The sequence below is a fragment of the Acomys russatus genome, chromosome 12, assembly GCF_903995435.1.
Source record: "Acomys russatus chromosome 12, mAcoRus1.1, whole genome shotgun sequence".
NCBI classification, from domain to species: domain Eukaryota; kingdom Metazoa; phylum Chordata; class Mammalia; order Rodentia; family Muridae; genus Acomys; species Acomys russatus.
The window spans coordinates 14,587,715-14,601,597 of record NC_067148.1 but is presented as its reverse complement, the minus strand read 5'-3'; the positions used below and the strand labels follow the sequence as shown (position 1 = coordinate 14,601,597).

Here is a 13,883-nt window from a genome sequence, read left to right as displayed (position 1 = left end):
TGTGTGTGTTTTCCCTAAGCTATTGAGAGGTAGCTGCATTTGCCATGACCCTTTTCTGTTTGACATAGCTACTGCTATTTCTACTTCCTGAGACCTATATTGACTTTATAGAATTGTTAGACCTTATTGATCTAGTAATTGAAATGGTGCTATAAAACATGTTTAATGGATAATACATAGAAAAGTGAAGAGTTTGATAAAGTATATAGTATGAAGGCAAAGCAGCAGTAGTTATCCGTCATGTAAAAAGCGTCTTCAGTACTCCACAGATACTCAGGGCCTAGGCACAGCACTGCATTGAAAACAATAAAGTGTCATCATTGGAGACCGGAGAGAGGACTCAGGAGTGAAGGCACGAGAACCCGAGTTCAGACCCACAGCTCCATGTAGAAACTGGGCATCACAGTGCAGGCCTGCACCCCACTGCTGGGGCGGTGGTTGGTGGATCCCAGGAACTTGGTAGGCAGCCATTCTGGCCAAATCAGCACACTCCAAGTCTAGTAAGAGACCTTGGCTCGGCAAGTACAACGGAGCAGTGTTGAAGAAGACATTGAACATCAACTGTGACCTACATAGGCACACACAAACACAACATCACACCCACAAGGTCATCGATGACTTTGAAGATAAATACAGAATGCTTTACTACTCAAAGACAACTCTTTGAGGGAGAAGGTTACAGAGAACTAAAGAATTAATGAGTGTCTAGGAAATGGAAGAAGTGCCAAGATTGCATTCAGGGAATTTGGCAGTACAGACAAACAAGAGCAAGAGGCAGGTTGGCAGAAGAGTCGACATTTTGCTGTCCCTTTCTTTCCCCAGTGGGTTGACCTGTTCGAATGTCAGACATTCTGAAGGAGGAATAAGTCAGAAATACACTTAGCTTGAGGGAGGGCTGTTTAGTTTAAGACTTGGAAGGATGGGTGGAATAATATGTGAGTTCAGTACAGAATACACTTTGCTGCCCGAGATGAGATTTTCTTTGTAAGAGAAGAGGGAAAGGGGAAAGCCAGAAGCCGGAGGTCCATGGAGACTTAGCACTGCCTTTGAGGGGTAATTAACGTAGTGGAAACAGAGTTAGAGCATGGATGGGGCAAGTATAGGTTCATTAGCATAAATGCTTCTGGACACAACACCACTGCATAGTTTATCTGACAGTTGTATTGTCTACATATGAAATAAAGCTGTTCTTAAATTGTTAAGGATTAGGATTATCCGATTCTTAATTTTCTGGTTGTTGTGTAAAAGAATGAATGATAAAATAATTGCATGTGCTTTTACTACTATTTTGTTTCATTACTGTTTATTTCATTTCAGTGATCCATTTCTCCTCCTGCATGATTAGGAGAGCTATTCTTTTCACTTCCATTACCTATCATTTTTTTCCTCCCTCCGTTTTTACAGCATGCTATTTCTCTGAGCTGCCCCAGTAAGCAGGCCAAGCACCGCTCTGACCTCACAGAAGAGCAGGCTGAGCTGACACCTGTAAGTTCTGTAAACTTGGGGCTATTTAAGACTCGTTAGAATTCACCAGATGATGATGTCTGGTCATATAATAATGTCAGCTTTTTTTGTTGTTTAATAAACGTAATAATTTAAAAAGACTTGTAAGTTAAAAAAAAATCCAACCAGGCATAGTGGCACATACTTGAAATCCCAGCACTTAGAAGTCAGAGGCAGGTGGATTGCTGTGAGTTCAAGGCCAGCCTGGTCTACAGAACAAGTCCAGGACACCCAAGGCTATACAGAGAAACCTGTCTCAAAAAAAAACCAAACCAAACAAACAAACAAAAATATCCTACCCCAGATCTATACAACTCACTGAATTTCCAACAGTCAGAGTAGGCATTTTGGAATGGCAGCTGTAGAGCTGCACAGTAAATTTTGCACTTTCATTTTTTAATATATTTTATGTGCTTACCCACCACCAAAAAAACACAAACAAACAACAAATGACAGGCTGAACTAGAAAAACAATTAGCTTTATATCCTTTCATGATTCATGTCCATTACCTCTATTCCATCTTCCTTACCGCCTAAAATTTAGCCTTTTGTCTTCTTTTCTTCATGTTATTCTGTAACTGTGTGTACATTTGTTTACCTGTATACATATATATTGGCTGGATTCTCCAAATGAGAGTAAACATGCAATTGTTTTCCTCTCTGAGATGATATGACTTCAATTTTATGCATTCTGAGTCCATCCATTTTCCTGCAACTTTTTTTTCTTTTTTTTCTTTTATTTTATTAATTTATCTGATTACAACTCAATTGTTATCCCATCACTTGTATCCTTCCATTCCTCCCTCCCTCCTGCTTTCACCCTATTCCCCTCCCCTATGTCTGTGACTGAGGGGGACCTCCTCCCCCACTATATGGTCATAGGCTATCAAGTCTCATCTTGGTAGCCTGCTTATCCTTCCTCTGAGTGCCACCAGGCCTCCCCACCAAGGGGAGGTGGTCAAATATGGGGCACCAGAGTTCATGTCAGAGTCAGTCCCCGCTCTCCACCTAACTGTGGAGAATGTCCTGACCATTGGCTAGATCAGAGTAAGGGTTTGATGTTTACTACATGTATTGTCCTTGGTTAGTGCAATAGCTTGAGCAGACACCCCTGGGCCCTGATCTACCCATTACGATGTTCTTCTTGTAGGTTTCTAGGACCCTCTGGGTCCTTCTATTTCCCCATCTCCTATATTTGTCTCACCTAGAGTCCTAGTGGGATGTCCTCTCATCTGCTGGGAATTGAACTTAGGACCTTTGGAAGAACAGACAGTGCTCTTAACCTCTGAGCCATCTCTCCTGCAACATTTTTTAATGATAGCAGATACATATGTCACTACCCTGCAGTAGGCGTAACAGATGTTAACAATCTGTAGGAAAAATTGGAAAAGAATTAATACTAAGAGCACAAAGGAATATTCTAAGGCAATTATTACAGACAATGCATATTACTTAATTGTAAAGATACTTATTTCTATAATGGCTGAATTAATTTAAGCCACTCCCACTAACAGTAAATAAGGGTTTCTTTCTCTTGAAATCCTCTCCAACATTTGTTTTCAGATTTGTTGATGACAAACATTTTGGTTAAGGTGAGGTGACATCTCAGAGTACATTTGTTTGTTGGTTTGTTTGTGTTTTTCGGGTCATGGTTTCTCTGTGTAGCCCTGGCTATCCTGGAACTCAAGATCAGGTTGGCCTTGAACTCACAGAGATCTGCCTGCCTCTGCCTCCAGAGTGCTGGGACTAAAGATGTGTGCCACCACCGCCTGCCTTCAGAATAGTTTTGATTTGCATCTCCCTGATGGCTAAAGGCATTCATCACTTTTTAAAGAAAATTATTGACCATTTGTATTTCTTTTTTGCCCATTTGTTGATTGACAGTTTTATTTCCATGGTGTTCAATTTCCGCAATTCTTTGTAGGTTCTGGCTGTACAAGCCCCTTGTCTGAAGTGCAGGTGGTGAAGATTCCCCTGTCATGTGGGCTGTCTGTCAACAACTGCTGATGTGTCCTTTGCTGTAGAGGAACTTTTAACTTTTCATACACTCCCGTCTGTTGATACTGGGGTTAGTTCCTGCACTGTTGGTGTCCTTTAAAAAAGTTCTTACCTGCCCTGTATCTTGAAGGATATCACCTGTTTTCTTCTAGGTTTCAGAGTTTCAGGCTTTCAATTAAGATCTTTGATCCATTTTTGAATGATTTTTTTTTACGATGTAAAAGATATGAACAAAATATCATTGTTCTGTAGGTAGAAATCCAATTTTATTTTTCAAATAAAAATTAAATCAGATTTAAAAGAAATGAGCAAAACCAGATAGTCATCTTTATGATGAGTGCTGTTGAATGTTAACACTCAAGGTAGACCACCTGGTGTGGGGGTTTTTGTATTGGAATCACTGTTTAAGATTCTGACTAAGGGCTTTCCTCAGCTTCTGCAGGTGCTAACAGAGTACCAGGTTTTCAGGGTGGGGCCGTGAGACGCACAGTCTCTTCTGCATGGGGCTTAATTACCGAATGTACGCTCTGGCTAGTGGTTGTTCATAGCAAGCAGCAGGTCTCAGCCCTTTTAATCTTAGCACCTCTTTTTAAAATAACAAATAACTTGTAACACTATCTGTACTACCCCCAACATCTCTACAATGTAAAAGAATATAATGCCTTAATACTTAGGATGAAGAAAAATAAATCCAAATAATTTATAATAAAAGTATTTGGTATCTAAATGTTTGGCTGACACTGTTAAAGGATGCAAGATAGTGAAAAATCTGCCTAGAGTTCTCACTGAAGTGAAAAGTAGTGGGTTTGTTTAAAAAACCAAAGCCAGAAAGAGGAGAATGGGAGTGACTCCCAGAATTAGTGTGTGCGCTGATGCTAACAGCATGTTTGCACGGTGAAGGAAAATGGGCGGTGGCCTTAACAAAGGTGGTGATGGTGTGTGCTAAGACAGTTACAGTCACAGCAGGGACAGTGGAAACTACAGAACTAAACTCGGAGTTCTTACTGCCTAGCAGTGCTGAGTGCCTGGAGTGGAGGCGCTCTCCTTCATCTGGCTCAAGGGACATTTCCAGCTGTAGTTACAGTGATAAGCCAGTTACAGTCTTAGTTAGATGGTGTGGTGAGAAATGGCTTTTGATACTTGATTTTGTTAAACATACATTTCTCAAACTATCCGTACTAATGAAGCTCAATGAAAGGCCTTCATTTCATATTTTTTACTAATCTAGCATTTAGTTCTTAATTTTGTTCAAAGGAATTCCAGATGTCAATGGACCCGACACTGACACTGCCAGCCATGATACTGGCAGCTCTTTCTTCAAGCTAGGGCTCCATTAGTAACGGTTTCTAATTATAAACAGTTCTTCATACGTTTTACGCGAAAGAAACCATGGAGGGTTAGGGGCAACACAGATAAGAGGAACGGTGAATATAAGCAAAGTACCATGTTTATGTGCACAAAAGTTAGTCAAATCCATTATGTTTGATATTATTAAACACAATTTAAAAATATAGAATGTTCTCAATCTATTTCGTAAGAGAAAATGTTCCAAAGTTCATTGAAAATTAATATTATACAAATTACTTTTTTGCATATGTTTATATGTAAAATATACAAGATTTTTCATCATATAATTTTCCATGTAAGGACATAAATGTCTTGTGGGACGGGTTCTGTACTTTTATGTGATGCTGTGCCATGGGCCTCTGGCACTTTCAGCTTTCTTCTCAGTAAACACTATTTATTAACCCTTCCTCTTGTTGTCACTGTGAAGCCCAAAGCACCCTCACCATTTTTCAGAGATGACAAATTAAAGATAGTACTACCCTCTGAGAACCACTGGTCTCAAATATTTGTGTATTTTCTTACTTCCTTTACTCGTCCCACCCTTTTCAGCCTCAGCGTCCAAGACTGTACACTCTCTCAGGATTACTAAGGATTGCTCAGGATTGCTAAACCCCTCCCCGACCCCAAGCCACCTAACACACTTCACTGTAGTTGACAATAAGAAAGATACTGGGGCGTTACAGACCAAGCAGCGCAGGGAGAACAAGGACTAAGTTCTTGTTGTAGACAAGGCAGCAGTGTGTGGCTGCCTTTTTAACTCAGGGCCTGGTGGCTCCAGGCCTGAAGTCAGAGTCTACAATATGGCTAAGTAGAGAGAGGAAGAGCACGAATGGAAAAAAGAGGGGAACACACAGACCTTGACTTTTTGTTTATTTGTTATTTTAGTGTGTCTGTATGGGCATATGGAGTTCAGAGAACACGTTTGGAAACGTGGTTCCTTCCTTCCACCTTTACATGGGTTCTGGGGATCAGTTTCATGTCAGTCTTCCACAGTAAACATCGAACCCCTACTCTGATCTAGCCAATGGGCAGGACATTCTCCACAGTTAGGTGGAGAGCGGGGACTGACTCTGACATGAACTCTGGTGCCCCATATTTGACCACCTCCCCTTGGTGGGGAGGCCTGGTGGCACTCAGAGGAAGGATAAGCAGGCTACCAAGATGAGACTTGATAGCCTATGGCCATATAGTGGGGGAGGAGGTCCCCCTCTGTCATAGACCTAGGGGAGGGGAATAGGGTGAAAGTGGGAGGGAGGAATGGGTGGATACAAATGAGGGGAAAACAACTGAGATATAATCTGAATAAATTAATTAAATTTAAAAAATAAAAATAAAAATCATTATGATACTTAACATATTTCTGGATCTGTTCCTCTTGCCCCTGAGATCCAAACTATGGGTTGTTGTTGTTGTTGTTGTTTGTTTGTTTGTTTGTTTGTTTTGTTGTTTTTTTTTAATGTTTGTTGGTCTTTTGTCTGCAAATATGTCTAGGTACCACATGCATGCCTGGTGCCTGTGGAGACTGAAAAAAGGCATCAATTCCCTAGGACTTGAGTTACATACAGTGTGAGCCACCACATGGATCCTAGAAATAAACCTGGGTCCTCTGGAAGAGCAGCCAGTGCTCTTAACCACTGAGTCATTTCTCTAATCCCCGTGTCTTTAAAAAATGCTACCACACCTGTAAAGAGGTCAAAGGCCAACGACTTTCAGGAATTGATTCCCTCTTCCAAGATGTCGTCTCTCTTATTGTTTCTGCCACATGTTGACTGTGTATTCTAGGCAATTCTCTTATCCATGAAAATCTTGCCACAGGAGATTTGGGGTTACAAATGGGCACCATCACATCTAGCCTTTTGTATGGGTTTCAGGCATTGGACTCAGTGTTGTGTGTTTACAGCAAGCACTTTCACCTGCTGAGCCATCTAGTCTCCTGGATCTGTTTCTTAAGCACCAACCAAAATATTTTCTTAAAAGTAGGTGCTAAAATGTTTATAACTAAATACTACGTTAAGTATATATTGTAAGCTTTTTTTTTAAAGGTGTGGATTGTAGTTTTTATTTATTTATTTATTTATTTATTTATTTATTTATTTATCTATCTTGCTTTTCGAGACAGGGTTTCTGTGTGTAGTCCTGGCTGTCCTGGAACTCGCTCTATAGCCCAGGCTGGCCTCATCACAGAGATCTGTCTACTTCTGCCTCATGAGTGCTGGAATTAAAGGCATGTGCATGTGCCCCCACTTCCCAGTGCAAATTTCATTTTTTTTTTTAAACTTGAAGTGCAAGGATAGCAAAATGGCTCAGTGGCTAAAGGCATCTGTCACCGAGCTCTATGACGTGGGTGTGGCCCCCAAGGCTCACATGGTAGAAGAGAAATGGTTCTTGTAAGCTATCTTCTGATTCCTACACTACAGAGTGTGTGTATCAACACATACATGCCACAGAGGCACCAAGATAGGTGGACATACATGCACACAAAATAAATAAAATTGTAAAAAATAATTTACACTTCAAATGTGGTTACATGAATATTAATATTCTATTTGAAGTTCTTTCTAGAAAAGTAAGTAAGCTTTGTAAGATAAATTGTGATAAGTTTTCAAGAAATTGTCTTCTTGGGCTGGAAAGATGGCTCAGGGGATTTAAAAACAAAAACAAAAACAAAACACCACTTCTTGTGTAGATGTGAGTACTGGAGTTTTGATCCCCAGAACCCAAGTGGCCATGATGGCCTGCCTGTTTTGTTGGTTTGGTTTGGTTTTTCCAAGAAAGGGTTTCTCTGTGTAGCCTTGGTTTTGTAGACCAGCCTGGCCTCGAACTCACAGAAATCCACCTGCCTCTGCCTCCCCTAGTGCTGAGATTACAGGCATACACCACCACACCTGGCTACAGTTAAAGTTAAAGCTGATATTTTCAATTTTTGCTTTTTTAGTCTTTATTATTCTGTTTTCTTTCTGGTCTGGGATGAGCAGTAACCTTAAAGTAACTTTGAGTTTTCAGAAGCTACTGTTTAATGGATGAGATAACCAGTCTTTATCTTTGGGAAGACCATAGCATATAGATAAATGAGGGCCTAGGAATAAGTTTTTCAGTTCTTAATGTCTGATCTTTTTAGTGGTGATCATGAGGAATCCCCTCAACTCACCCCATTAGATTTTTGTTGTTTGGGGGGGAATAGAGAGGAGGGGCCAGTTATAAGTTCATCTTGAACTAAAAGTAGTTTTAGCAATACAAACTCAACACAGTGTAGATCTGTGCTTAAGTTAGTGTCTTTGTAACAGTGTTTCCAATCTTAACTGAATGTATCTACAGGTCCTGTATCTATTCATTGGACTTTATCTCCAAAGAACTTGTCAAAATAATTAGGTATAGTTAGATTTATAAAATTTTGACATAATGGAACACTCTTTGGTACAGTACCTCCCATTCAGCATTCATTGCTTTCAGTGGTGAAATAATTACATGATTTTAAATACTAATTCAGATTTGTTAAGGGACAGGCAAGTTCAAATGATACACATATCAAAATAGCTACAGCCTAAGGATAAATATAATATACAGTTACCTATGTTTGCACTACACCGTGTTATTTAAGTTGTCAAGAGGGGCTTGAGAGGTAGATCCATTGTTAAGACAGTATACTGCTCCTCCAGAGAGCCTGAGTTTGCTTCCTAGCACCCACCCCTGCCTGCAGCTCCAGATCCACAGGCCCACACAAACACTTAATTTAAAATTAAATGGAACTCTTTTTAAGTTACTAATATATAAATGGTAGCTAGGGACTATGTTATATGCATCATTACTAGAAAGAGATATTAATTGAGTAAATTTAAATTACTTCAAGGAGAAAAGATTCAGTGTTCATTTTTCTGTGGAAGTCCTTCACTATATAACACTGTCCTGTAATGAATGAGTTAATAAAATTTTACTGGAAACAAAATATCAGGCAAAATACATATTGTGTTTTTCCTCTTGGTGTGGTTTTCATTGAATCGATGAGAAATGGTTGCCAGTTTTTAAAATGCCTGTGTTCTAAACAGAATGTGCACTTGAACTTCTGTAAATCTCACGGATTTTTAAAGGAAGAACTGTGCTTAGTCATTGGCCTTTGACATGGTCTTATCTATGCTTTGTGCACTGCACTCTTGACTGGCTTGTAAGCCAGACTGGTCCTGTGATCTTCTCAGGTTTCACTCAGTGCCAGAGATCAGCAAGTCTGGGTCACACCCCTTGTCGATTGTTGGTGGTGGTTTGGTTTTTCAAAATATTTTTTCTTGATGAACGTATTCACTCAGTTTACAAAAGTAGGTGTGAAATTAATTATAGAGTCATTCTTGCTCTGTCTGTTTTATTTTAAGACACATAAAGCCTCCACTGATTTCTCTTATTGCCTTTTTTGTTTTTTCTCTCTCTTTTCTGCACAAGCACTCCTATCTGGACAGGGAAACCTCCCTTCTTCTGAGAAACATTGCAGGAAAACCTTCTCATTTGCTGACCAAGGTGATGCCACTGTTTTCCATGTGCATGTAACTATTTACTACCCTGTAGACAGAATATAATCTATGCTTGTGATTGCATTCTCAGTATCCCTTTCTTATTGTAGCGCCATTGTCTTTAATAGAGTGCTTTTTCTCTTGCTGAAAGTAACTGTCTTTTTAATCTAATGACTGTTAATATTCAGAGCCAACAACATGTTCAGTAATTTTCACTTGTTTTTAACTTCTACAGATGCCTAGTATTTCTTCCAAGTATGTTGCACTTTTTCTGGTTTAATTTTCTATTGTATTTCAAAGTTGAAAATCACTGCTTCAATTTAACTTTTGTTATTACTGGTTTTATGCTGTGGGTTTCCTTTGCAAGCTTTACAGTCCCTCCTCACATTATCACTTCTGATTTAATTACATTTATTTACATAGACAGAACTTTGATTTCTATTAACTTAGTCTTGGAAGAAAAGATCACATTTTGAGTTTCTCAGTTTTTCACCCTCAGTTTGATTCAGCTCAGCTGTATTTTACTGGGATAGTATTTTTATAACTTAAAATCTCTTATTGATTCTCATTATTAACTTGGTAATAACAAGGAGCTCAGTGGGTATTTTCCTAAACATTGTCTTAATTGTTACCTTATTTAAACAACACAGTGTTAACTTCAAGAATGCCAGCCTTTCTTATAGTTCCTCAAAAATAAACAGTTTAGAAGCTATGTATGGTGTTATCTGAGGCTTTTTCTTTCATTTATTTATAGCATAAACTTAGGAAAGAAGGCAACTGACTAAAGCCAAATCTCTCTAAGAAGCAGCTCAAAGAAAAGGTCTCCTTGACAAAGTGAGCAGTGAGACCGTTTCTTTCCCCAGATTTCTTTCTGAAGCAAATCCAGAGTCAGAAGCATGAAGGTCAGGGTCGTAAAGACATCTAAGCAGGTTTTGTCCACATACTTTCCAACCTGAGAGACCACCCTCGTTGCTTAACTAGGATTATTCTAGAAGGAAGTGCAAGCTCTTGCCATGTGCTCTGCCTCTGTCTCTTCTGCTCCCTGCATTTCTAGATAGTTGATAGCTGCCAGGATTTTCTGAATACTGTCGGCATCTTACTAACACTTCAGTCCTGCAGGGATCCCTCACCCGTCTTCTCCCTGGGACCCCACAGTGCTTGGGGTACTGCCATTCTCCAGTGACACAGGCTGATCACTGTGCCCACCTGTCAGTATACTTCTCACTTACTGTCTCAAATCTGTGTGAGCCTGTTGCAGTCCTCAGGTTGTTCTGAGTTTCCCATCTGTTCATTCTCAGTGCCTCCACCGTAAGAACAATATCTTAGCACTTATCCCCACACTAGAGTTGTCTCTAACTTTGTCCCTCATCTGTTTCTTAGACTGTTCCCAGATTGGGCTTAACATTTTACCACTGCTCTTGCCTGTTTGTCTATTAATCTGTATTGACCCTTGCACTGTGAAGGGTACTTCTTAGTATACAACACTGTAAAATGGACATATCCATACTCTTAGGGAGCTCACAGGCTATTATGATGATAAAATACTCAGGCATTGTGGTACACAGCTGTAATCCAGCACTTGGGAGATTGGCAAGTGGATCAGGAGTTCAGGGCTATCCCCAGCTATACAATGAATCTGAGGCCAGCCTCAAAATATATACCGCCTATAATCCCAGCACTTGGGAGGCAGAGACAGGCAGATCTGCGTGAGTTCGAGGCCAGCCTGGTCTACACAGTGAGTCCAGGACTGCCAAGGCTACACAGAGAAATCCTGTCTCTCCCCTCCCCCCCCCCCATTTTTCAAGACAGGATGTCTCTGTGTAACAGCTCTGGCTGTCCTGGACCTGCTTTGTAGACCAGGCTGGCCTCAAACTCAGAGATCCGTCTGCCTCTGCCTCCCGAGTGCTGAGATTAAAGGCATGTACCTAATACGCCCAACTTCGAGAAACCCTGTCTTGAAAAACCAAAATAAAATAATATATACATACACATATGCATCTGTATATACAAACATGAAAAAATATCTAATTTCGTTAAGTGCTGTGAAGGAAACGAGCGAGTAGAGAATACTGAAGAGATGGGATGGCAGTCTTGAAAGAGGCAGCAGCTCTCCTTAAGCAACCCAGACCATACAGCTTCTCAGATGAACTCCTAATGTTGTCAGTGCCCTCTCTATCAGAGCACATGGCACTTGTGAACTGTGTGCCCTCCCCTCTTTGGTGCTGGGTTCCCACCCAGAACCTCTCTTATACCCACCATGTGCTCTGCCATTGAGCTGCACCTTTTAGCCCTGAGTATATGCACCTCTGACATAACAACCTGTAGTGCTGTCTGGCTCTCTACTATAAAGCCTAGTATCCCAGTTCCCACTCTCCACGTGCTTAAGAACTGTGCTCGGGGGCTGGAGAGATAACTCCGCGGTTAAGAGCACACTGACTGCTGTTTCAGAGGACCCGGGTTCAATTCCACAGCACCCAAGATCTGTAACTCACACAGATATACATGCAGGTAACACACCAAGGCACATAAGAATTTTTTTTAAAGAACCATACTAGTAGTAACCATCATTTTCTTTGCTTCAGAAAGGATGCTAAAATGCTTTCATATTATGTCTTTAACAAGCAGTTTTATTTATTAGTACCTCAAGAGCTAAGGCTATAAGCGATTAAGGACAATAGAAACTGAGGTTATGGTATAACAAATGCATAGTTAAGCACTTATTAAATATGTGTGTGATTTTAGGAAGACAGTAATTCTTTTGAGTCTTAGTTGGTACAGTGGCTATATTAATCATACAAGCCTTGTATTTTTGTAGAAATTTAAATTAGATGTCATATACAACATAACGTGTACTTCACCAAGTAGTTTTATAATAAGAGTTTAATATAATTTTGTGATTTTTTTTTTTTTTTTTTTTTGTCAGAGAAATAGTCAACTATAATTACTGTGATTCTGGGCTGTATTATACAGTCAAGCATCCAATGAATATTAAATTATCACTTCAAGCTCTCTTTGAGTTTATTACTTTTTTTTTTTTTTTGCAGTCTATAAATTGCAATTTCAGAGAAATTGCAAAGCACTATTTAGTACCTTAGTTTCATTATGTTTGTTCTAAACTTACAGTCTTAGTTTCTCAGTTGAAGTCACTCACTATCCCTCTCCCAGCAACTGTAACAAGTACCAAAGTTCTGATGTTTATACCCCAGAGAACATAGTTACCCAGCATTGGCTTTCATTTAACCATAAGATCTTTACCCAGTTTTTGTCCTTCATGCAAATTTGAGGAGGGTTGGCATTTGATGGCTATTGATAGCCACACAGGAGTTTTTCAGTAGAAAATGGGTTGTCTGCTCTTTTAAGAGAAGTAAGAGAGAAAGTTGTTTTTGTATGAGTGACATATCTCTTCTTATGTTTAGGGTAGTTGTGAGACAAATGAAGAAAGGGCTGGTCAGACTATATGGGCAGAAGAGTGAAGACCTGAGGGGCTAGGCAGAAAATGGCGTTCAAGGCAGCTCTGTCCTTTGCAGTAGTGAACATAAGTTAGCACCACCTTTACAAACCAACTGCTGGACGTCTTCCACAGATCATCCAACACTTCATCACAGATTAGTGATCTGTCTCCTCCGCACAACACACAGGATTTAGGAAGGTTTCCTTGCAGGAGTGTTGGCGCTGGGGGAGGTAGAGGCAGGTGGATCACTATGCTTTTGAGGCTAGCCTGGTCTACAAAGTGAGTTCATGGCAGCAAGGGCTCCACAGGGAAACCCTGTCTCGGGAAACAAACAAACAAACATTTCCTTCTTTCCAGTATTGCTATAGTTAAAAAGTAAGGTCAGCTTTAACTAGAAAATAAGTAGGACTCACTGAGGAAGAGCATGGTACCTACAGGAGATGTAGATCACGCTATTTGATTATTTGTAGTTTTGTTCCGGTGATGCTATTCAGGTCTCATGATAACCAGTTTTGTCTCTTCAGAAAGTTTCTAGAAGGCTTATCCTTGTAATAAACTGCAGAAAAATAAACTAAATTTACCTATTATGAAATTAAATAGCTACCTCTTAAATTTGATATTATCTTTCATAGACCAATTTATAAGGACGAGAAATGTAACCCAATGCAAAGCCCTGAAAACAATTTTAAAAAGGAAATTATTGATCAATCTGTGTATTTTAAAACAAAACAAAACAACAACAACCACAAAAACCAGACTTGACTTTGAATTTGTTGGGAGGGCTTTACCCAGCTGTTTTGATTTAAAATATGACTCCTTATTGATGTGTAAGAAGTGTGATGATTAAATGTATAGTAATTGGCTACCCAGTTCTCCTGTTGTTCAGTGCTTCCAGTGTGTAGAGCAGGAACTAACTGATCTATGAGCTTAATTAAGCTAAACCTGTCATGGAATTTGACAAACAGTAGTATACTGTAAAATGACAGCATGAAAACACTATCATTGTATTTGTAACTAATCAGTATTTAATTGTTTGGTTTTTCTTTAATATATATTCTTACAGCAGTTTTGGGTTCTGACGTGCTGGC

At 39.7% G+C, this 13,883-nt stretch overlaps 1 protein-coding gene across 2 annotated transcripts in view; it reads left to right on the top strand.

Annotated features, from left to right (window-relative positions):
• The window catches only part of Raph1 (Ras association (RalGDS/AF-6) and pleckstrin homology domains 1), a 69,107-nt gene that overhangs the window by 36,947 nt on the left and 18,277 nt on the right, over positions 1-13,883 (top strand). The window contains exons 5-6 of one of the 2 annotated variants that reach the window (XM_051153918.1): positions 1,405-1,485; positions 9,277-9,351. The exons of the other annotated variant lie outside the window; for it this stretch is intronic. Coding sequence (XP_051009875.1) covers positions 1,405-1,485; positions 9,277-9,351 — 156 coding nt within the window. The remainder of the gene's footprint in view (positions 1-1,404; positions 1,486-9,276; positions 9,352-13,883) is intronic. 2 annotated transcript variants of the gene reach the window in all.